Source organism: Erpetoichthys calabaricus, chromosome 3 (assembly GCF_900747795.2).
Source record: "Erpetoichthys calabaricus chromosome 3, fErpCal1.3, whole genome shotgun sequence".
Classification (NCBI taxonomy): Eukaryota; Metazoa; Chordata; class Cladistia; order Polypteriformes; family Polypteridae; genus Erpetoichthys; species Erpetoichthys calabaricus.
Genome location: NC_041396.2, coordinates 10,345,148 through 10,368,209, shown reverse-complemented (window position 1 = coordinate 10,368,209; position 23,062 = coordinate 10,345,148). Strand labels below are relative to the sequence as shown.

Sequence of the window (23,062 nt, the reverse complement as noted above, 5' to 3'; positions counted from 1 at the left end):
AATTGCTCCAGGGGCGCTGTACAATGGCTGACCCTGTGCTCTGACCCCAAGGGGTATGCGAAAACGAACAAATTCCTAATACAAGAAATTGTATAAGGCGAAATAAAGTACAAAAACTAAAAATAAAAAAATATATATCGGGGCAAACTTTGGACCCACCGGAAGGAAAAGAGGGCGATGGCAAAATCGGACGTCATCATGAGAAATCCCCTCCAGGGTGGTGCTCTGTTGGAGCACTTTTAGCTATGGGCTCATTCCACAATGGTGTGCTAAGAAGCGCCTCTGGGGGTCTTTTCTGCCCACTGCTATCAGGCAATTCAATGATTCCCCCCGACATACTCTTTTAAGTGCATTTTGAAATTTCTGTACAATATACATTTATTTATTTTTTGACTAGGGGGTTCCCCCCTCCTCGCTTCACTCACCAACTCCAACAGCCTGCGCGACACGCCAGCCACTTTGCGTCTCTGCTGCTGGCGTTGTGAAGAGGGGAGCTGAACGCACCCCTAGGAGACGCGGTCGTTCCTCCGAAACCTCCTCTTAAACGGTGATACAATGGGAAACAAATACAGTTTTATTTTTACCTCCTCTTTGCTCGATCAGCTGCTGGATTGTTGCTGTTGCTGCCATGCCGCGTGATCTTCATCTCGCGTGGCTCTTCGAACATTTAAAAGCCTGTACAGCAGCAGAGCCGGCCCTAGACAATTTCGGGCCCGAAGCAAACTGATACCGAGGGCCCTGTAAGGGACCCGACCCCTGCAGCTAGGGGGTCTGGGGCAGAGCCCTGGCCGCCATCCTGCATTCTGAGCTGCAGAAATGCGTTTTGCCGGCATCTACAACCATCACTTTTTGACGATTTCCGTTTGATACTGACAACCGTAACACACTGACAGGAGCCAAATTCGCAGGCTGTCTGCGCAGACTGTCGTACAAGGCCCTGAGTGAAGGGTATGAGTGATGGAGGTTGGAGTGGGCCTGCATAAATGTCTTTAGTGACAATACATTAACAGATAAAGCTACATTTTAGCCAGCTTTTGCTGTTTCCACCAGGCAGCACGTGGAGGTAAATAGCTAGGCCAAGCACTTTTTTTTTTTGCTTTTTATATTTTTTTTATTTTATGAAGATGAGATCCACATTATTTTGTTTTTACATTTTTATTCGGTTTTAAAGCTTGTTTTCATACTTTCGAGATATTCAGATTTCCGTATAAAATAACTTACCAGCAGATATTGAAATCTATTTCACACAAAAGACACTTTTCGAACCTTGGCACTGGAAAACTCATGAATAAGTTCAGAATAATCAAGAGATTCGACTATCTCTTACTCAACTGAAATCAATGCCAGACTATTCAGACGTTCGTGGCTCATGGAGCTTCGCAAGTAATTTTTGATAAGCTTGAGTTTTGAAAAACTCCTCTCCGCCGAAGATACCGTTATAGGCACAGTCAATGCTATTGTGAATGCCACAGCAACATTACGCATGGCAGTTGCTAACTCCTTCTCATACAGATACAAGTAAGCCCGCGATTTGCTAGCGAATCGGAAATCCAAGAATGGCAATCAGTTTCTGTTACGTCCGATATCTGGATGGATGACATATTATGGACGGTGGGTGCGTCTGGGGAAATATCATTTAATTAACTAAGCATATCTGTACTAAAGCGGTTTCGTTTTGTGGGGACGTGGTTCCGTTGCCTTTGCTGACACCGACTGCTGGCAGAGTGGAGCACAGCAAGTTTAGTTTACAGGTTGTGGTGTTCGTGTGCCAGCCACTGAGTCTGGGAAGCCGCTGGGTTAGAGTCTGTGACCGTTATGTGCTCTATATTACTGGCACAGTGGATTAGAGCAAGTGTAGTGAACAGGTCGTGTTGTTCGGGCGCCACCTACTGACTCTGGGACTCTGCCGTGTTTTGGGAAGCCGCTGCGTTTGACTGTACAGGTTGTGTTGTTTGGGCGCTCAGAGGTTGTGTTGTTCGGGCACCACCTACTGGCTCTGGGAAGCCGCTGCGTTTTGGGAAGCCGCTACGTTTGACTCTGGGGCGGGCGCCATGGCGCAGTACGTTGTGTTATTTGGGCACCACCTACTGACTCTGGGACTCTGCCACGTTTTGGGAAGCCGCTGCATTTGACTCTGGGGTGGGCGCCACAGCACAGTATGTTGTGTTATTTGGGCGCCACCTACTGACTCTGGGAAGCCGCCGCATTTTGGGAAGCCGCTGCGTTTGACTCTGGGGTGGGCGCCACAGCGCAGTACGTTGTGTTATTTGGGTGCCACCTACTGACTCTGAGACTCTGCCACGTTTTGGGAAGTCGCTGCGTTTGACTCTGGGGTGGGCGCCACAGCACAGTACGTTGTGTTATTTGGGCGCCACCTACTGACTCTGGGAAGCCGCTGCGTTTGACTCTGGGGCGGGCGCCACGGCGCATTTGTTGTTTGGGCGCTTACAGGTTGTGTTGCTTGGGCGCCACCTACTGACTCTGGGACTCCGCTGCGTTTTGGGAAGCCGCTGCGTTTGACTGTACAGGTTGTGTTGTTAGGGCGCTCACAGGTTGTGTTGTTCGGGCACCACCTACTGACTCTGGGAAGCCGCCGCATTTTGGGAAGCCACTGCGTTTGACTCTGGGGCGGGCGCCACAGCGCAGTACGTTGTGTTATTTGGGTGCCACCTACTGACTCTGGGAAGCCGCCGCGTTTTAGTAAGCCGCGAAGCCGGCGCATTTTGGGAAGCTGCTGCGTTTGACTCTGGACTCTGGGGCGGGCGCTAAGGCCGCAGTGCGCATGCGCCTCAGTGCGTCCGCTGTGCATACATTAACTGTGGTTTAGTAATATAGATTCCAGTGCTTGCATGGCCGTTGAGTTGCTAGGAACTAAACTGGCAAACATGCGAATTTCACTACATAGTGCGTGTGGATCAATGTCTGATTCATTATTCTTCGAGTCAGTTAATGCAATTTTCAAGTCTATAGAGTATTTCATCAAGGTATTATCATCCATGGATGATATTAACTGATAATTGTGCAGAAATCCAAAATTGTCGAAATGCTATTTCATTTGATCAAACCTCTCATTCATGGACATGATTGCTTGATCCAGAAGGACAAGAAAGAATTCTGTGCGAAACTTTTCCTTTGGATCAGTTATTAACTCATCCCAGACTTCATAATCGAAATGGCGCTTTGTTTGTCTCCTGCGTAAACTGGTTACTGCAGGAAATGCGACATCCTTGGACGGCATCTCCAATTCATTAGCGAGCTCTCTGGCTGTAGCTTCTGCTAATTCTAGTCCATTTTCTCTGTACGAAACCAAATAGTCAGAGACACTGTTGATGCATTTGAGAGCAACATCATACTACATATTTTCATTTTGCAAAATTTTGCTGGCTACATTGATCTGTGAAAGAATGTGGTACCAAATCGCTAAGGAAACAAGAAATGGAAAATTTTGCAGCTGTTTGGCTAATGCAGCGGCTCCAGTTCTAGCCTTAGGATCTTTAGAATCTTCAGAAACATCTACCAGCGCGTCATACACAGAGCCTATTTGGAATCTGACATGAATTATATATATAAAAAAATTAGTAATAGAGGTTGGAGTGAAGGAGTCTGTTGCTCCATTGGGCCCTCCGCAGCAGTGTCGCACATCACAGGAAAAAAAAAAAAACCTCCAGCTGTGGGCCCGAAGTGGTCGCTTCGTTCACTTCCCCCTAAGGCCGGCTCTGACAGCAGCTGTCCTACTCTTTGTCTTTTATTTCTGGCCCCGGGCCTGGTTAAATCTTTTGGCACAAAGTCTCATCTCTCTTGACATGAGTTCTTAATATTTTTTAGTTTATAATTTAAAAACGGAATAAGAATCTGAAAATCTAACAACATCACATTAAAGTTTGATACATTCTGAAAAGAATGATACCAAACATATACATGTAGATTTTAAAATAAGCCCAATTTAAAGTAGACAAAAACGTCACATAAAATCGTTGCACAAAATTATTACACTTTTAGGTTTAGGATTTTATATACAGTGCACCCGTAAAGTATTCACAGCACATCACTTTTCCACATTTTGTTATGTTACAGCCTTATTCCAAAATCGATTAAATTCATTTTATTCCTCAGAATTCTAAACACAACACCCCATAATGACAACGTGAAAAAAGTGTACTTGAGATTTTTGCAAATTTATTAAAAATAAAAAAAATGAGAAATCACATGTACATAAGTATTCACAGCCTTTGCCATGAAGCTCAAAATTGACCACAGGTGCATCCTGTTTCCCCTGATCATCCTTGAGATGTTTCTGCAGCTTCATTGGAGTCCACCTGTGGTAAATTCAGTTGACTGGACCTGATTTGGAAATGCACACACCTGTCTATAGAAGGTCCCACAGTTGACAGTTCATGTCAGAGCACAAACCAAGCATGAAGTCAAAGAAATTGTCTGTAGACCTCCCAGACAGGATTGTCTCGAGGCACAAATCTGGGGAAGGTTACAGAAAAATTTCTGCTGCTTTGAAGGTCCCAATGAGCACAGTGGTCTCCATCATCCATAAGTGGAAGAAGTTCGAAACCACCAGGACTCTTCCTAGAGCTGGCCGGCCATCTAAACTGAGCGATCGGGGGACAAGGGCCTTAGTCAGGGAGGTGACCAAGAAACCGATGGTCACTCTGTCAGAGCTCCAGAGGTCCTCTGTGGAGAGAGGAGAACCTTCCAGAAGGACAGCCATCTCTGCAGCAATCCACCAATCAGGCCCGCATGGTAGAGTGGCCAGACGGAAGCCACTCCTTAGTAAAAGGCACATGGCAGCCCGTCTGGAGTTTGCCAAAAGGCACCTGAAGGACTCTCAGACCATGAGAAAGAAAATTCTCTGGTCTGATGAGACAAAGATTAAACTCTTTGGTGTGAATGCCAGGCGTCACGTTTGGAGGAAACCAGGCACCGCTCATCACCAGGCCAATACCATCCCTACAGTGAAGCATGGTGGTGGCAGCATCATGCTGTGGGGATGTTTTTCAGCTGCAGGGACTGGGAGACTAGTCAGGATAAAGGGAAAGATGACTACAGCAATGTACAGAGACATCCTGGATGAAAACCTGATCCAGAGCGCTCTTGACCTCAGAGTGGGGCGACGGTTCATCTTTCAGCAGGACAACGACCCTAAGCACACAGCCAAGATATCAAAGGAGTGGCTTCAGGACAACTCTGTGAATGTCCTTGAGTGGCCCAGCCAGAGCCCAGACTTGAATCCGATTGAACATCTCTGGAGAGATCTTAAAATGGCTGTGCACCGACAATTCCCATCCAACCTGATGGAGCTTGAGAGGTGCTGCAAAGAGGAATGGGTGTAACTGGCCAAGGATAGGTGTGCCAAGCTTGTGGCATCATATTCAAAAAGACTTGAGGCTGTAATTGCTGCCAAAGGTGCATCGACAAAGTATTGAGCAAAGGCTGTGAATACTTATGGACATGGGATTTCTCAGTTTGTTTATTTTTAATAAATTTGCAAAAACCTCAAGTAAACTTTTTTCACGTTGTCATTATGGGGTGTTGTGTGTAGAATTCTGAGGAAAAAAAATGAATTTAATCCATTTTGGAATAAGGCTGTAACATAACAAAATGTGGAGAAAGTGATGTGCTGTGAATACTTTCCGGATGCACTGTATAGAGAGCAGATTGATTGGCTGCATTATTTGTCCTGTGAGTCTGTGTCCCGGTTTTTAATGTTTCTGCTGCTGTTTGTATTTGTTTGTAATTTCCCATTGGGATTAATCAAATTTATATAATCTAATCTAAATTTATCTAATCTAATCTAATCGAATGTAATGTAAATGGTCCCGGAGTCAATGCATTCATAATATAATTAAATTCAGTTTTAATGAACATTCACTGGCTTCAATGACAGGATGAACAGTTAGCTTTTGCATCAATCATCAGTCAAGTTGAAATGTTGCTCTGATTGTTATGTCTAATATCCATCCATCCATCCATTATCCAACCCGCTATATCCTAATTACAGGGTCAAGGGGGTCTGCTGGAGCCGATCCCAGCCAACACAGGGCGCAAGGCAAGAAACAAACCCTGGGCAGGGTGCCAGCCCACCGCAGTTAATTGTTATTACTTTTTTAATTTAATGACAGCATTTTTTAATTTTTTGTTTTTAAGTTTTGCTTTTCCTGTTTTGGATTCCATAATACAAATCAGGGACGTCATCCTAACAGAAGAGGAGATCAAAAGCTGGAGGGAAGGAATGCGGTCAGCACCAGTCATCCCATTAGGCGATATGCACTTTTAGAAATCCTGGTTCTTTACTGGCACTTTACACTTCTTTAATGGGTTGTGTGGTTCCATTGCTTGACAGAGCACCATCTTATTCTGGGAAGTGTTGGCTGAGGTCTCCGGAACTCTGACTGTGTTTGGTTTGTCGCTGACTAGCTGGACAGATGTGGTTGTTTTTCATTTTTCATTCAGCCCACCGCAGGGCGCACACAAGCACACACATACAGTACAACCAGCACACACTGGGGACAATTTAGAATCGCCAATGCACCTAACCAGCATTTCTTTGGACTGTGGGAGGAAACCAGAGCACCTGGAGGAAACCCACACAGACACGGGGAGAACATGCAAACTCCATCTAGGGAGGACCCGGGAAGCGAACCTGGGTCTCCATACTGCGAGGCAGCAACGCTTACAGTATGTCTAATATGTTTGACTTAATGCTTCCTCATAATCATTATGCTATCTGCTCTATTTTATTTATTTGTATTAAGTTTATGTTTGATGGCTGTGCTCTTTTTTGAAAGGTTTTGAAAGTTAGGTCGTGATCTCTCTGTCACAACCTGCTGACAATCCAAATATACTTCTTGGAACAATAAAATTAAATTGAATTACCATTAGTGATTGGTTAATAAGGGACAAAGTGGATGGAATGAAAACCTGCAGCCACCATGACTCTCCCCGAAGTGAGTTTGACACCCCTTGCTATACGTGAACCCCAAGACAGTGAGGAGAACCAGGAGTAGCTGCATACAGATCCGGGGCAGTAACTACTTCTTCTTTCAGCTGCTCCCGTTAGGGGTTGCCACAGTAGATCATCTTTTTCCATATCTTTCTGTCCTCGTCATCTTGTTCTGTCACACCCATCACCTGCATGTCCTCTCTCAGCACATCCATAAACCTTCTCTTAGGCCTTCCTCTTTTCCTCTTCCCTGGCAGCTCTATCCTTAACATCCTTTTCCCAATATACCCAGCATCTCTTCTCTGCACATGTCCAAACCAACGCAATCTCGCCTCTCTGACTTTGTCTCCCAACTTGAGCTGACCCTCTATTGTCTTCATTTCTAATCCTGTCCATCCTCGTCACACCCAGTGCAAATCTTCACATCTTTAACTCTGCCACCTCCAGCTCTGTCTCCTGTGCCACCGTCTCCAGCCCATATAACACAGCTGGTCTCACTACTGTCCTGTAGACCTTCCCTTTCACTCTTGCCGATACCCGTCTGTCACAAATCACTCCTGACACTCTTCTCCACCCACTCCACCCTGCCTGCACTCTCTTTCACTTCTCTTCCATAATTCCCATTACCCTGTACTGTTGATCCCAAGTATTTAAACTCATCCACCTTCGCCAACTCTACCCTCCTCATCCTCACCATTCCACTGACAGTCACTTCCCGATCTGAAATCTGCATTTGAGACTGAGCAGATGCGGAATGGTCTTGGAATTTTTAACGGTGCTCAAGTTTGGCATTTCATTTCATTTGAAATGTATTTCAAATTCAGTTCAACGTCTGGCATTTCATCTCATTTCAGTTTCATTTAGTCACTCGAGCAACCCCAATAAAAGCGTCAGATGACTTTCAAACGGGCGATACTTACCGGCCGTAGTTTTCTGCGGCACTTCAGGAGTTAACTTGAACCTGAGGGCGGGGCGTTCAGTGTTTATGGGCGGAAACCTATTTACCATTGGCTACAATCAATATCGATCAATCAATCAGCCCTTCCTCGTGGCGCGATGTCCAAAACAGAATGACGTGTAAGAATAAGCCGCGCCCCTTAGTCATCCACTGTCCCGTGAGCGCTGTGTTTATTACCGGCGGTAAGATGGCGGAGGCCGGTAGTGAAAGCAGTAACGGTGGTAATAATGTTGGTGCTTCTCCAACCATAAGATGTATTCAGAAAGTCAGGTTTTGGCTGGCCTGGTCCTGGACGTATTTGTGGCTTGTGTGGTTCATCATGCTGTTGTGCGTACTCTACGTACTGAGGACTCCGTTGAAGATCCAGGAGAATCTGACAGCAGGTAAACGCCAGATGTCGAATCACAGAACCGAGACGCACGTCTGCTCAGTGCTAGGGGTGGAATAAGGATCCCGGAGGTCTGAGCTCTTTAAAGGCAGCCCGTTTTAACTTTCTGGTCGCTGGTTTCGGACCCATTATACCGTCGGAGGTGCAGATGGTAACGAAATCTGGTGTCGTGAGAGGAGCGTGGAAAAGAAGTTTTAAGGGGAGAAGAAAACCGCGTCCAAAGCCGAATAAAATCACCCGCGTGTAAATTTTATGTTTACATTTACATGCGTTCAAAAAAAATATTCATTTTTTTTATAGAAATTGATAATTATTTTAATAAATACGTACTGTGCTTTAAAAACACAGCCAATACATTACTAATATTGCTGTAGGCTATCACTGCTTGAAATCATAACCTTTATTATTCACATATGACTGCTAAGCCTCATTGTCAGCATAAATTATTCCAGTGGCCTAAACTCTCTTAGGCCTTCCTTAATTAATCCTGTTTAGGTGCTAAAGGGTTATTAGAGAAACCTTTGTAATTGTGTTTGCGTTACTAAAGCCAGTTTTTCTGTTCAATATTACTATTTCTTATTTGGCTGACTTACAACATTTGAGATATAATTGTTTACATTTCTTTTGTTTTTGGTGAAGTGACTACTGATGGACCTACTGTGTCAGTAGCGGGATATGTACCCGCAAATTGAAGGCTTAAAAGCCTTAAGCACTAGGCCACACTGTCTGAAGAGAGTCTAAAATTGCACAAAAACAACTTGCTATATTTTACAAAGCTTTTAGGACAGTAACTGATGATGACATTACTATGTGACACTGTGTGTGTGTGTGTGTGTTTGTGTGTGTATATATATCTACAGGTGCATCTCAATAAATTAGAATATTATCAAAAAGTTAGTTTATGTCAGTAATTCAATTCATAAAGTGAAACTCCTATATTCTATAGATTCATTACTCACAGAGTGATATATTTCAGGTGTTTATTTCTTTTCATTTTGCTGATTATGGCCTACAGGTAATGAAAACTCAAAATTCAGTATCTCAGAAAATTAGAATATTACATAAGACCAATACAAAATTTAATTTTAATGCAGAAATGTTGGCCTACTGAAAAGTCTAGCCATGTAGGCCCTCAGTACTTGGCCCGGGCTCCTTTTGCATGAATGACTGGCATGGAGGCGATCAGCCTGTGGCACTGCTGAGATGTTATGGAAGCCGAGGATGCTTTGATCGCGGCCTTCAGCTCGTCTACATTGTTGTCTCTGGTGTCTTCCTCTTGATTCATTCTCTATGGGATTTAGGTCAGGCGAGTTTGCTGGCCAATCAAGCACGATGATACCCACCATGGTCATTAAACCAGGTATTGGTACTTGTGGCAGTGTGGGCAGGTGCCAAGTCCTGCTGGAAAATGAAATCAGCATCTCCATAAAGCTTGTCAGCAGAGGGACGCATGAAGTGCTCTAAAATGTCCTGGTAGACAGCTACACTGACTTTGGACTTGATAAAACACAATGGTCCAAATTCCTCTTTTTAGATGAAAGTTTGCATTTCATTTGGAAATCAAGGTCCCAGAGTCTGGAGGAAGAGTGGAGAGGCACTGAATCCCAAGTTCCTTGAGGGTCCAGTGTGAAGTTTCCACAGTCAGTGATGATTTGGGGAGTCATGTCATCAGCTGGTGTCGGTCCACTGAGTTTTTTATCATCTCCAAAGTCAGCACAGCTAGATGTCTATTTGCGAGCGACATGTTGGAGACCCGTGATGTGGACAAATCTTTTGTCATGCAGACTTTCAAGGGGACTGAATGCTTTTGCACAGCACTGTATATAAATGCATTTTATAAAAGAATTGAATTTGATAAGGTAAGCCTTCTATAATCACTTTTTTGTTTTGCCTTTATTACAGTTGCAGTATTTGTGAACACTCTGACTCCGAAGTTTTATGTGGCGCTAACAGGAACATCTTCTCTCATATCAGGTTTGATTCTGGTAGGTGTTGGGTGTATTTGTTTTAAAAGCTTTGCATCATCACGTGTGAATTGCACATATGATAACAAAGAATGCTAGACGAGGGGGGTATTCTTCGTACGTGGATGACTCGCTTAGCCGGATGTAATTGTTGACGATTTGGCCTGATCCTGGATCTGTCGGTTTTTTGAAACTCTTGCTGGAAGTGTTGTCATAGCAACACATCCAAATCCTCAAACCTGTTCTACGTAAACAAGGATTAGTTTACACACGTGATCAGTGATGGTGCGTGGAAGTCATCCAGTCGTGGCTTCGCCGTTCATGAATGAGCAACCAATTGATATTGGTGCGCAAATTATACGAAGAGAATTTCATATGAAGAGGGTTTTGTGCGATCGGCAAGATCCTTTATTGCCCCCGGAGGAAATTCTGTACGAAACATACCGCTTTAGCCGAGGGGGAATATTGTACCTCAAAGATTTATTAGCTCCGTATATTCGAAGTCAAACTTGGCGAAGTCGGGCTCTCACAACCACACAAGACAGTAGGCATTGCTTTGAGGTTTCTTGCAAGCGGCACTTTTTTATATACTGTAGGCGATGCGGAACATCTATTGAAAAGTGCAGTTTGCCAGGCAATTTGTAAAGTCTGTTTGGCTCTGAAACATTTCCTTCAGGTTTTCATAGTGCTTCCTGGACACCTGCATGTGCAGACAATAAAAGAGGCGTTTCATGCCATTGCAGGTAGGTAATACACAGGCAAAAACACCCACAGTTCCATAAAGAATCCCACAATCAGCCTAACATTCTCATTACCAGGATTTCCAAATGTGATTGGGGCACATGGAACTGATCAGAGTGGAGTTTGATCAAACATTATTTGGAAAATGTACCTCTCCTCCTGATGAATAATCAGACACATTTGACCTTCGTTAATATCTCGTTGGTCAGACACAGGTTCAAGGGATATGACATTCCCTGCAACTGACCCAACAAAAAAGAGGGCTATATGGAACATACCTATGGCACACATGGAGGACAAATATGCAATGACCATCCTTTACCTGAAATGAAGTGACCACTGCATCCTGCCACTGGTTCTGAGGAGGAGCTGCCCCCTGGAATGCCCTCAGAAACAGGGTGATGGGCATTTTGCTGGAGAGCCAACTCATCTGCAGGGGTTAGGTCTGGACCGCATGGACCTCCACCTATTTTTGCTTGTCTGCCTCCTTATTAGCTTTAAAATTAATGTTCTTTACATTATATGATTCTTTATGTCAACAATTCTTTAAATAGTTATATACCAATATTTACCAGTTTGAAGTATATTCTTGTACTTCACTTTAACCTGTTCCCATGTTCTCCTTGTGCTCACGTTTGATCTGGAATTATGACATATTAAATAATAATTAATCTGACACATAGGAAATGAAATACTGTATTCAGTAAGTACAGTGCACACTACTTAGCATTTAATTTTTTCGGCCACTTTTTGCCAGCCGTCTTTTCTGGTCTGGGCTGCTTTTGCAGTGTTACTCCTTGTGCATATTAAATCTTGAAATTCTTCGTGTCCTTCGAATAAAAGATCTTGCGCCGCGTGTGTGGAAAAAAAATGCGCCCGTTCTTTTGTCATTTTGTTACAGCCTATCAAAGACTTGCTAATCATGTTTTCTAGACTCAATATATATGGGCTTTTCACTCAGCACGGGCGCGCGCATTCATCTCGTATGATTAGATCCAGCTACACTAATCTAATACACAGCTGCGTTTGAAAAACCGACTTATCTGGATGAGTTTCACTGGCATTAACTCATCCAAGATGAGGCACCTGATCTCGGATGGTTTAAGCGACGTACGAAAAATACCTCCCGGATGTGAAAAAAACAAACATAAATGGAACGTTTAGTCGCAGTGACTCAATCTAAACGTGACCAGTTTGACCCTGTGCAATGTGAAATGCAATGGAAAAGTTAATTGGGGAAATATGGCAGTGCAGTTACACCTGAAATATTCAAAAACTTTCTAATAAAATAATACACAGGAGCCAACTGTGCAGAAGTGGATTCCTACAGTGTTCAGATCACTTCATATTCCGCACACTTTATTGCAGGGGTGCCCAACTCCAGTCCTGGAGGGCCGCAGTGGCTGCAGGTTTTCATTCTAACCCTTTTCTTAATCAGTGACCTGTTTTTGCTGCTAATTCACTTCTTTTGAATTTATTTTATTTGACTTGCTCTTGAAGACTCCGACCCCTCAGTTGTTTCTTTTTCCTTAATTAGCAGCCAAACAATAATCCGATACAAAATGAGCCAAAACAGGACCAGCAAACTGTGACCATTATACAATATCTGAAAATAAAGAAAGATGAAGGTCTCAGGAATGCTGATCTGCTCTTTGAAAATAGAAAAATCCATAATTTTGGAAATGTCTGCTATTGCACCATGATAGCAGCAACAAGCCATGGAATTAAAGAACGAGTTTAATTAACGACAAGACTCGGTGCCTCATTAAGCAACTGGTTGGAGTGAAATTGGTTGGAGTTTGAGGCCCTGACTTAGTTGGTTCTTCTGTTGGCTCCCTCACTTCACATTTCACTTCTGTTTGGGTGCCATTTAAGGAAAGAAATGAAGCAATTCAGAGGAACGATGAAGAAATTCAGGGAAACATTTCTTAAAAACCAAGTCAAGTCAAGTTGGGGAGCCTGCACTGGTACAGCGCGTTGCCGCATCCACTACACAATGAAACAACTCGGGGTACCGGTTGGCAAACCCCCAGGCAGACACGCGGTCCAGTCCCACCCTCCGGGAATGACCCTCTATCTGCCACAGCCAGGTGTTACGTGGGTGACCCCTTGGCTTGGTCCAGCCACTCGGGTCCCCAACAATGAGGATCTTATGAGCCGGATCACCCTCGGGGTAAACACGCCGTAACTGACGCTCCCTCACAATGCAGGTAATGTGCCTCATCTGGGACTCCATGAGCAACACAAAGTCAATCCAATGGTACCCAAGGATTTTCCGGAGCGACACAGTACCAAAGGAGTCCAGTCTTCATTTCAGTTTCACTGGATAGCGTCCATGTCTCGCAACCTTATAGCAAGACAGGAAGCACCAGGACTCTAAAGACTTGGACCTTCGTTGTTTTGCAGAGATATCGGGAGTGCCACACACCCTTTCCAGCGACCTCATGACCCCCCCATGCTCTCCTAATCCGTCTACTGACTTCATAGGAAGAGTCACCAGACACACGAATGTCACTGCCAAGGTAAGTAAGCCTCTCAACAAGGCCGACACTCTCTCTACAGACAGACACACTGCTGATGGCCGTGCCCAAGAGGTCATTAAAGGCCTGGATCTTGGTTTTTATCCAGGACACTCGCAAGCCCAGACACTCCGACTCCTCACTCAGAGCCTACATTGACTACGTGAAATCACAGCATCTATCAGTAAAGTCAAGATCCGTGAACCTTTCTTCACCAACAGATGCCCCACAGCCGCTGGACCCCACAACCTTGCCCAACAGTTCCCTGTCCATACAAGCTACACTACTGACGAAAAAAAAACAAATCACTTAAAATTAATTCAAAAGAGTTCATTAGCAGCAAAAACAGGTCACTAATTAAGAAAAGGGTTAGAATGAAAACCTGCAGCCACTGCGGCCCTCCAGGACTGGAGTTGGGCACCCCTGCTTTATTATATTGTAGATTTCATTTGAAATGCCTAAACTTGCCATTTTTACATCTCAATGAACCATAATGACAAAGTGACATGCTTTCAGAAAGGTTTGCAAATTTATTTAAAGTCAAAAACCAAAGTCTGTCATTCATAGAAGTTTTTATTCAGACCCTTTGCTGTGGCACTCCAGGTTATGCTGAGGTGTGTCCTTTTGGCTTTCACTCTCCTTGAGATGTGCCCAGAACTTGATTAGAGTCCACCTGTGGCAAACTGAATTGACTGGACGTTGTTTACAAAGGCACACATGTACCTGTGTGTGTGTGTGTGTGAGTGTGTGAAATTCCACAGTTCACGCTACATATCAAGACCAAAAAGGGAGAAGTAACTCTTTGAAGACCTTCATGATCAAATTGTGGCCAGGCATAGATCAGGCCAAGGGGATAATAATAATAATAATAATAATAATGCATTGTATTTATAGGGCACTTTACATTAGCAGTAAATCTCAAAGTGCAACATAAAAAGATTAAACAAAGGCAAGGCAAGATAAAAACAGAGATAAAACAACAATAAATAGTGACATTAATAAGCTTTCCTAAATAGAAAAGTCTTTAGCTGTTTTGTAAAACAGCTCACAATCTGCTGTGTTCTCAGGTTCCCTGGTAGAACATTCCAGAACCGTGGAGCAGCGACTGCAAAGGCTCAGTCTCCCATTGTATGACGTTTGGTCACAAGGGGGCGAAGGCGGTGGATATTTGTAAAATGGAGGTTTCTTGCAGTGGATTGTAGTAATAAGGAGTTCCTTGAGATATTGAGGAGCATTTCCATGGGTGAGTGAACAAATGGAGTTTGTATTCAATACGGAGATGGATAGGGAGCCAATGAAGTGACCGAAGGATTGGTGAGATATGTTCATATTTCCGCACCCTCATCAGGATTCTTGCAGCACTATTTTGAATTTGTTGGAGCTTTTGAAGGCTCTTTCTGGGGATCCCGATGAGTGCATTACAATAGTCCAGCCTGGATGAGACAAAGGCATGAACCAGCTTTTCAGCATCACAGATTGAGAGGTAGGGACGGAGTTGTGCATCCAGGCGGTTGTTATTTCTGAGTTTGGTCAGAGTATTGTTTATTCTATTAAGTGTGGTTTTCGTTGAGTCATTACTCAGTGTTAATAAGTGTTAGTGTCAAAAAGCATTTCTTCCATAGCTGTGGTGTATTGTTCTTTGTCTAAGATGACAGTTGCGCCTCCTTTGTTGGCTGATGTGATAATGATGTTGTCATTCCGTAGTGTAGCAGTTAAGGCTTCTGTCCACCTCTTGAACCCTCAGGTACCACTCTGAACACAAGGTAAAAGTACAACAATATTTTATTTTTCTGTTATACAGTGCACCAAGCACTCTCCACACTACACTCATATAACCAATAAACTCTTCTATAAATAAACCAATCCTCCTTGCCCAGACACGTCGCCACCCTACCTCCCAGCTCAGCTCAGTGTTCTGGGCTTTCCATAGTCCTTTTATAGCTCCTGACCCGGAAGTGGTTCCAAGCCAAACCCACAAGTCCATTTTCCTTCCGGGTCAGGGCAAACAGTCCTCTTCTCCATCCCGGGAGCACGTCGCTTCCTCCAGTCACGTGACTGTGACGCACTCCCGGGTTATAGGGCACGCAAGAGCCCACTAGCCCCCCTACAGCGACTCCCGGTGGCCCCCAAGGTATCCAGCAGGGCTGTGTGTATAAACTACATAGTCCATGAGGCCCTGCTGGAGGTCGGGGCACCATCATGCTGTCCGGAGGGCTCCTCCTAGCGGCCTGGGGGTGGCGACCGGAGTCCATAGCCGGTCGTTCATCACAGTAGCGATCGTAGAGCTTTCTGTTCACTTGCCGAAATATGCGTGGTCGGTTGTCCTGTGTGTAGCTGGCTGGCGACGTTGCACCTTTTTTCTTGTACATTTCCTGTGGGTATTTTTTCGGTTAATAAGATGTGTTCCAAGGAACCTAGGAAGTTCGTGTCAGATGCGTCTTTGTAGTTGAATTTTAATCCTCTGGAGAGAATACTGTATTCTGTGGTGGAGAGCTGTCTTTTGGATAGGTTGTGTACTGCGGATTGGGGTTTGTTAGTATGTTGTTTTCCAGTGAGTTATTCCATTTTTTGTTGAGTGTATGTCGTTTAGAAATACGGTTTCTGGAAGCTGTGTCCTGGATCCGTTTTGTAATCGTTTGTCCGCATGTTTTGAAGAGTTTAGAACTTTGCTTCGTAGTTTCAGATCTGTAAAAGCTTTGTTGGCGGTGTGTTTCCGTAATAAGTTCATATAAAACTCGTTTTGTAAATTGTTGCATGATGGTTGACATCTTCGGGGTGTTCGTTGGTGGTTTGAATCGTAAGCATTTCGGAGTTGCATCATGCCTGATACAACTATGGAGGAAGAAGAGTTTTTCATAGCTGTGTGCTTCACGGATTGCCGAAGTTTCCCATCGTCTAATACATTGGAGGGCTTCTTGCCTGAAGTTTTGTATATATTGTCACGCTTGGGTCACAGATTTGCACAGAGACACAGGAGGTTGTAGAAAAGAAAGGAACTTTATTCAAAACACTGCAAACAAACATTTGTCTCTTTTCAAAAGTTTAAACGTGCTCCTCCATGACAAGTCAGAGATGACAGTTTCCCAAGGAGGAGAGAAGGTCTGAGAGAGGGATAAGGAGAAGCAAGCAATCAGTTTAACAAACTGAGAGATGCCCGTGCAGGCTTTTTAAGAAGGCGGAGCACCGCACGAGAGGTATATTACGCGACAGAGCCAGCTAAAAGGGAAAGGAGGAATGTGAAGGTAAACTGTCTTAAGTTTCTTAGGGGTTTTCCCAGGGGCGTCTGTGACTTCTGGGGGTGCGATCAGCTTTGCAGCTCACAAGATATATATATATATATATATATAGGTAGAGGTTGATCTTGGTCTCATCTGTCCAAAGAATATTTTTCCAGAACTGTGCTGGCTTTTTTAGATGTTCTTTAGCAAAGTCCAATCTAGCCTTTCTATTCTTGAGGCTTATGAGTGGCTTGCACCTTGCACTGCACCCTCTGGATTTACTTTCATGCAGTCTTCTCTTTATGGTAGACTTGGATATCGATACGCCGACCCCCTGGAGAGTGTTGTTCACTTGGTTGGCTGTTGTGAAGGGGTTTCTCTTCACCATGGAAATGATTCTGCGATCATCCACCACTGTTGTCTTCCGTGGACGTCCAGGTCTTTTTGCGTTGCTGAGTTCACCAGTGCTTACTTTCTTTCTCAGGATGTACCAAACTGTAGATTTTGCCACTCGTAATATTGTAACAATTTTTCGGATGGGTTTTTTCTGTTTTCACAGTTTAAGGATGGCTTCTTTCACCTGCATGGAGAGCTCCTTTGACTGCATGTTGTCTGCTCACAGCAAAATCTTCCACATGCAAGCACCACACCTCAAATCAACTCCAGGCCTTTTATTTGCTTATTTGATAAGGACATAACGACAGACTTGACCACACCTGCTCATGAAATAGCCTTTGAGTCAATTGTCCAATTACTTTTGAGCCCTTGAAATGAAGGGATTGTGTTCAAAAAATGCTTTAGTTGCCTCACATTTTTATGCAACCGTTTTGTTCACCTCACTGAATTAAAGCTGAAAGTCTGCACTTCAACTGCATCTGAGTTGTTTCATTTAAAATTCATTGTGGTAATGTACAGAACCAAAATTAGAAAAAAGTTGTCTCTGTCCAAATATTTATGGACCTAACTGTACGCTACCTCGGCTGCATTCAAGCTGGAAGTGGTTTGAAGCGATTTCGCGACAATCGCCTACAAGGGGTTAAAGCGTTGGGATGTCAGTGCAGTGACCCTTTTTACTAACAATTCTGTTTTCCAAGTAAGCAGAAAGAAATATGGTGAAAAATGGAAGAGTGACGGCCCATTGCTCTTGGTGCTTATTTCACAAGACATCTTTAAAGGGAAGGTCTGCTCTCATTGGAAGCAGGGTTCAAAGTTCGAATAGCGTGTGGAACGAAAAGATCTGGACTTTCAGGAATGGAGGGGAAATAATGTGATGGTTCACCGATGTTTTCTTTCTCCATTCTAAGGGAAAAAAAACTGTGTAGGCAGTTACCCACTCTCTTTCACTTCTACCCATCCCATTTTTCCTACCAGAGCAGCATAAGTGAATCTCTCCCATGGCTTATGTGGGTGACGTTTCTGTACTTAATCTGCTAAGGTACTTTCTGCTTTAACTTATTGAAGTAGCTATCGGCACAAGCCATTTTACAGTCTGATGGCTGTAGAGACCCCCAGAAGCACCAACGTAGTACATCATGGGTGGTTAATGGTGCACCAGGACAATGCATCATGGAGGTTTAGGTTTAGGTTTATTTGTCATATATAGGTTAACACAGGGCCAACATACAATGAAATGTGTATGACGAGAAAAACAAGTCACTCAGCCTAGATCTAATAAAGCTAAAAAAAATAATTAAAAAAAAAAAAATTACAAGTTAAAAATAGACAAGCCATATAAAATATGTATGTTTTAAAAGAAGTTATAGAGCAGTATGAGTTGAATGAGCAGCAAGTACAAATGACAGTTATTGCACAGATAATGTTTTATGAGTACAGATACATATTCCATAAAGTGCAGATGCATGTTCCAGTCAGTATGCAGAGTGTGTGCAGGTACAGTTTGTGTGTGAGTAGTGCAGTGTAGGTGTAATGTAAGTGTATGTAAGTGTTCAGGTGTTGCTGTTGAGGAGTCGAATGGCCTGGTGGTAAAAGCTGTTCTTAAGTCTTGTAGTCCGAGCAGCCAGACTCCTGTATCGTCTGCCAGACAGTAACAAGGAGAACAGCTGGCGTGCTGGATGGCTGTGGTCCTTTATGATGCTGCTTGTCTTACGCAAGCACCGATGGAGGTAGATGTCTTCAATGGCAGGAAGACTCTTGCCCGTGATGTGCTCTGCTGCCTTCACCACTCTCTGTAGTGATTTCCGGCTGCTGGCAGAGCAGCTCCCATACCAGACGGAAATGCAGCCCATCAGCAGACTCTCGACCGCACTCCTGTAAAAGTTTGAGGTGATGTTGGCGTTCATGCCAAACTTCCTCAGCCTCCTCAGGAAGTAGAGCCGCTGGCGAGCTTTCTTAACCACAGTGTCTATGGAGAGGAATGAGGATTCAATATGACCTCTTATTCTGCATTCATCCTCTCTTCTGTCACCGTGTCCCATGAGTCTTGGCAAATCCTATACTGTAGCTGTTCATTTTCTTCAAGTCAGTCAGTTAGTCAGTCAGTCAGTCAGTCATTTTCCAACCCGCTATATCCTAACACAGGGTCATGTGGGTCTGCTGGAGCCAGTCCCAGCCAGCACAGTGCACCAGCCCACCACAGGGCACACACAACAAGCACACACTAGGGATGATTTAGGATCACCAATGCACCTAACTTGCATGTCTTTGGACTGTGGGAGGAAACCGGAGCACCCGGAGGAAACCCACGCAGACATGGGGAGAACATGTAAACTCCACGCAGGGAGGACCCGGGAAGCGAACCCAGGTCTCCTAACTGTGAGTCAGCAGTTCTAGCACAGCGCCACCCATTTTCTTCAAGTGTCTGGTTTTACTTCCCCAGTAGATTACAGTGTCAATCAGTAGATTTGAAAGTTTGAAATTGTGGAATGTCCCCACCAGCTTATTATATCTTACTAAAGGATTTGAGTCTCCTCAGTGAAGACCCGGTTGTGAGTTTTTCTTTGCACAGCAAGTCTGTTATCCACCCAGTTGAGCCGACTATTCACATAAAACCCCATAAGACTGCAACTCCTCCACCTCCTGTCCCATGATGGCGATGGATCAAGGAGGAACAGTGGCACACCAGATGGTTGGAACATTTTACACCTTTACAAATATTAAATAGCTAAAATAAAACAAACGGATATACAAGTAGAACACACATTTTTGTGATGCTTCCTTTCGTAACGATGTTATTTTCCATTTTGCAGATATTCGAGTGGTGGTATTTCCAGAAGTATGGCGCCTCCTTCATAGAGCAGGTCTCTGTGAGCCACTTGAGGCCCCTGTTAGGTGGTTTGGAAAGCACCTCGTCTGCAGGTTTGTTCACGTCTGTCAATGGGGAGACGGATTCCACTAGGCCTAGTGTATCCGGTAGGTGTGCTGAATGTTGTGTGTCATTTTTTTTTTTTTTGTAGTTCCCTTGCTTTGCATATTTTAAATGTTTCCTCAACTATGTATTAGATTTATTGGGAATTACCAATATTTTTCATGATTTATTTATTTATTTACTAGGGGGTTCCCACCCTGCTTGCTTTGCTTGCCAACACCCCCGGCCTGCTCCATGCACCAGCCACTTTGTGTCTCTGCCGCTCGCGTTGTGAACGCACCCCAAGGAGATGTGGTCGCTCCACCGAAACCCCCTCTTAAACAGTGATACAATGGGAAACAAATAGTTTTTTTTTACCTCCTCTTTGTTCGATCAGCTGCTGCTACTGTGCCGTGTGATCTTCATCTCGCGCTGCGCTTCAAACATTTAAAAGCCTGTACAGCAGCTGTCCTACTCTTTGTCTTTTATTTTCGGCCCTGGGCCTGGTTAAATCTCTTGGCACAAAGTCTCGTCTCGCAGGATGTGAGTTCTTGATATTTTTTAGTTTATAATTTAAAAACGGAATAAGAATCTGAAAATCTAACAACATCACCTTAAAGATCGATACATTCTGAAAAGAATGATACCAAACACTTTTTGATATCATCATTTTTTCCACATTTTGTTATGTTACAGCCTTATTCCAAAATGGATTAAATTCATTTTTTTCCTCAGAATTCTGCACACAACACCCCATAATGACAACGTGAAAAAAGTTTATTTGAGGTTTTTGCAAATTTATTAAAAATAAAATATTGAGAAAGCACATGTACATAAGTATTCACAGCCTTTGCCATGAGGCTCAAAATTGAGCTCAGGTGCATCCTGTTTCCCCTGATAATCATTGAGATGTTTCTGCAGATTAATTGGAGTCCATCCATCCATCCATTTTCCAACCCGCTGAATCCGAACACAGGGTCACGGGGGTCTGCTGGAGCCAATCCCAGCCAACACAGGGCACAAGTGACTGGACATGATTTGGAAAGGCACACATATGTCTATATAAGGTCCCACAGTTGACAGTTCATGTCAGAGCACAAACCAAGCATGAAGTCAAAGGAATTGTCTGTAGACCTCAGAGACAGGATTGTCTCGAGGCACAAATCTGGGGAAGGTTACAGAAAAATGTCTGCTGCTTTGAAGGTCCCAATGAGCACAGTGGCCTCCATCATCCATAAGTGGAAGAAGTTCAAAACCACCAGGACTCTTCCTAGAGCTGGCTGGCCATCTAAACTGAGCGATCGGGGGAGAAGGGCCTTAGTCAGGGAGGTGACCAAGAACCCGATGGTCACTCTGTCAGAGCTCCAGAGGTCCTCTGTGGATAGAGGAGAACCTTCTAGAAGGACAACCATCTCTGCAGCAATCCACCAATCAGGCCTGTATGGTAGAGTGGCCAGACGGAAGCCACTCCTTAGTAAAAGGCACATGGCAGCCCACCTGGAGTTTGCCAGAAGGCACCTGAAGGACTCACAGACCATGAGAAAGAAAATTCTCTGGTCTGATGAGACAAAGATTGAACTCTTTGGTGTGAATGCCAGGCATCACGTTTGGAGGAAACCCGGCACCATCCCTACAGTGAAGCATGGTGGTGGCAGCATCATGCTGTGGGGATGTTTTTCAGTGGCAGGGACTGGGAGACTAGTCAGGATAAAGGGAAAGATGACTGCAGCAATGTACAGAGACATCCTGGATGAAAACCTGCTCCAGAGCACTTTTGACCTCAGACTGGGGTGACGGTTCATCTTTCAGCAGGACAACGACCCTAAGCACACAGCCAAGATATCAAAGGAGTGGCTTCAGGACAACTCTGTGAATGTTCTTGAGTGGCCCAGTCAGAGCCCAGACTTGAATCCGATTGAACATCTCTGAAGAGATCTTAAAATGGCTGTGCACCGACGCTTCCCATCCAACCTGATGGAGCTTGAGAGGTGCTGCATAGAGGAATGGGCGAAACTGACCAAGGATAGGTGTGCCAAGCTTGTGGCATCATATTCAAAAAGACTTGAGGCTGTAATTGCTGCCAAAGGTGCATCGACAAAGTATTGAGCAAAGGCTGTGAATACTTATGGACATGGGATTTCTCAGTTTTTTTACTTTTAATAAATTTGCAAAAACCTCAAGTAAACTTTTTTCAAGTTGTTATTATGGGGTGTTGTGTGTAGAATTCTGAGGAAAAAAATGAATTTAATCCATTTTGGAATAAGGCTGTAACATAACAAAATGTGGAAAAAGTGATGCGCTGTGAAAACTTTGTGGATGCACTGTACATGTAAGTTTTAAAATAAGCTTGACAAAAAGCGTCACATAAAATCGTTGCTCTTTTAGGCTTAGCATTTTATATGTAGAGAGTAGATAAAGCACTTTAAAAACAACATCAGGGCTCACCAAAGTGCCGTACAATAAAAGCCAAACTTATAAGAGACACAATAACCAAAAGGGCAAAAGAAACAGAAACACATAAGAGCAGAAGAAATTCATAATTAAAAAAAGTACAAAGACCAGGGATTAAAAGTGTGGTTTTTAAATAAGATTTAAAGCAGGGGTCTCTAAACTTTTTTCCCCCCGAGAGCTACTTTTACAAAATGAAAATGGCCGAGAGTTACTCCTGTTTTCTAACATTTCTTCTCATAGCGTATTTCAACCCAAACAAACTGAATACGCTTGTTTTGCCTGAACATTTACAAAACGTTGGTGTCCACAACTCACATTTGGCATTAAAACATCACAAAAAAATATTAGTTCACCTGCAAGTGCATTTTGTATGTCTGTATGCATTTCACACTATTGAATTAAAACATGAATGCCGTCAGAACAAAGCAATGCAATTCCAAATCCACAGATCTGACTTCTTCATTTGTCATTTTGTCACATGTCACTGTGTCACTTTATTCACAGGTCCAGTTGCTTGTGTGATATGTTTTTTAGTTAGTCAGATGACTCCACAAGAGAAGTAGGGGT

General features: G+C 43.8%; 1 protein-coding gene across 1 annotated transcript in view; it reads left to right on the top strand.

The window, feature by feature from the left end:
* Positions 1–8,063: 8,063 nt before the first annotated feature.
* LOC114647651 (suppressor of tumorigenicity 7 protein homolog) overlaps positions 8,064–23,062 on the top strand; it is a 163,318-nt gene continuing 148,319 nt past the window's right edge. Inside the window, exons 1-3 of the mRNA XM_051924430.1 lie at positions 8,064–8,293; positions 10,201–10,283; positions 19,947–20,109. Of these exons, the coding sequence (XP_051780390.1) occupies positions 8,098–8,293; positions 10,201–10,283; positions 19,947–20,109 (442 nt within the window). The 5' untranslated portion in view covers positions 8,064–8,097. The remainder of the gene's footprint in view (positions 8,294–10,200; positions 10,284–19,946; positions 20,110–23,062) is intronic.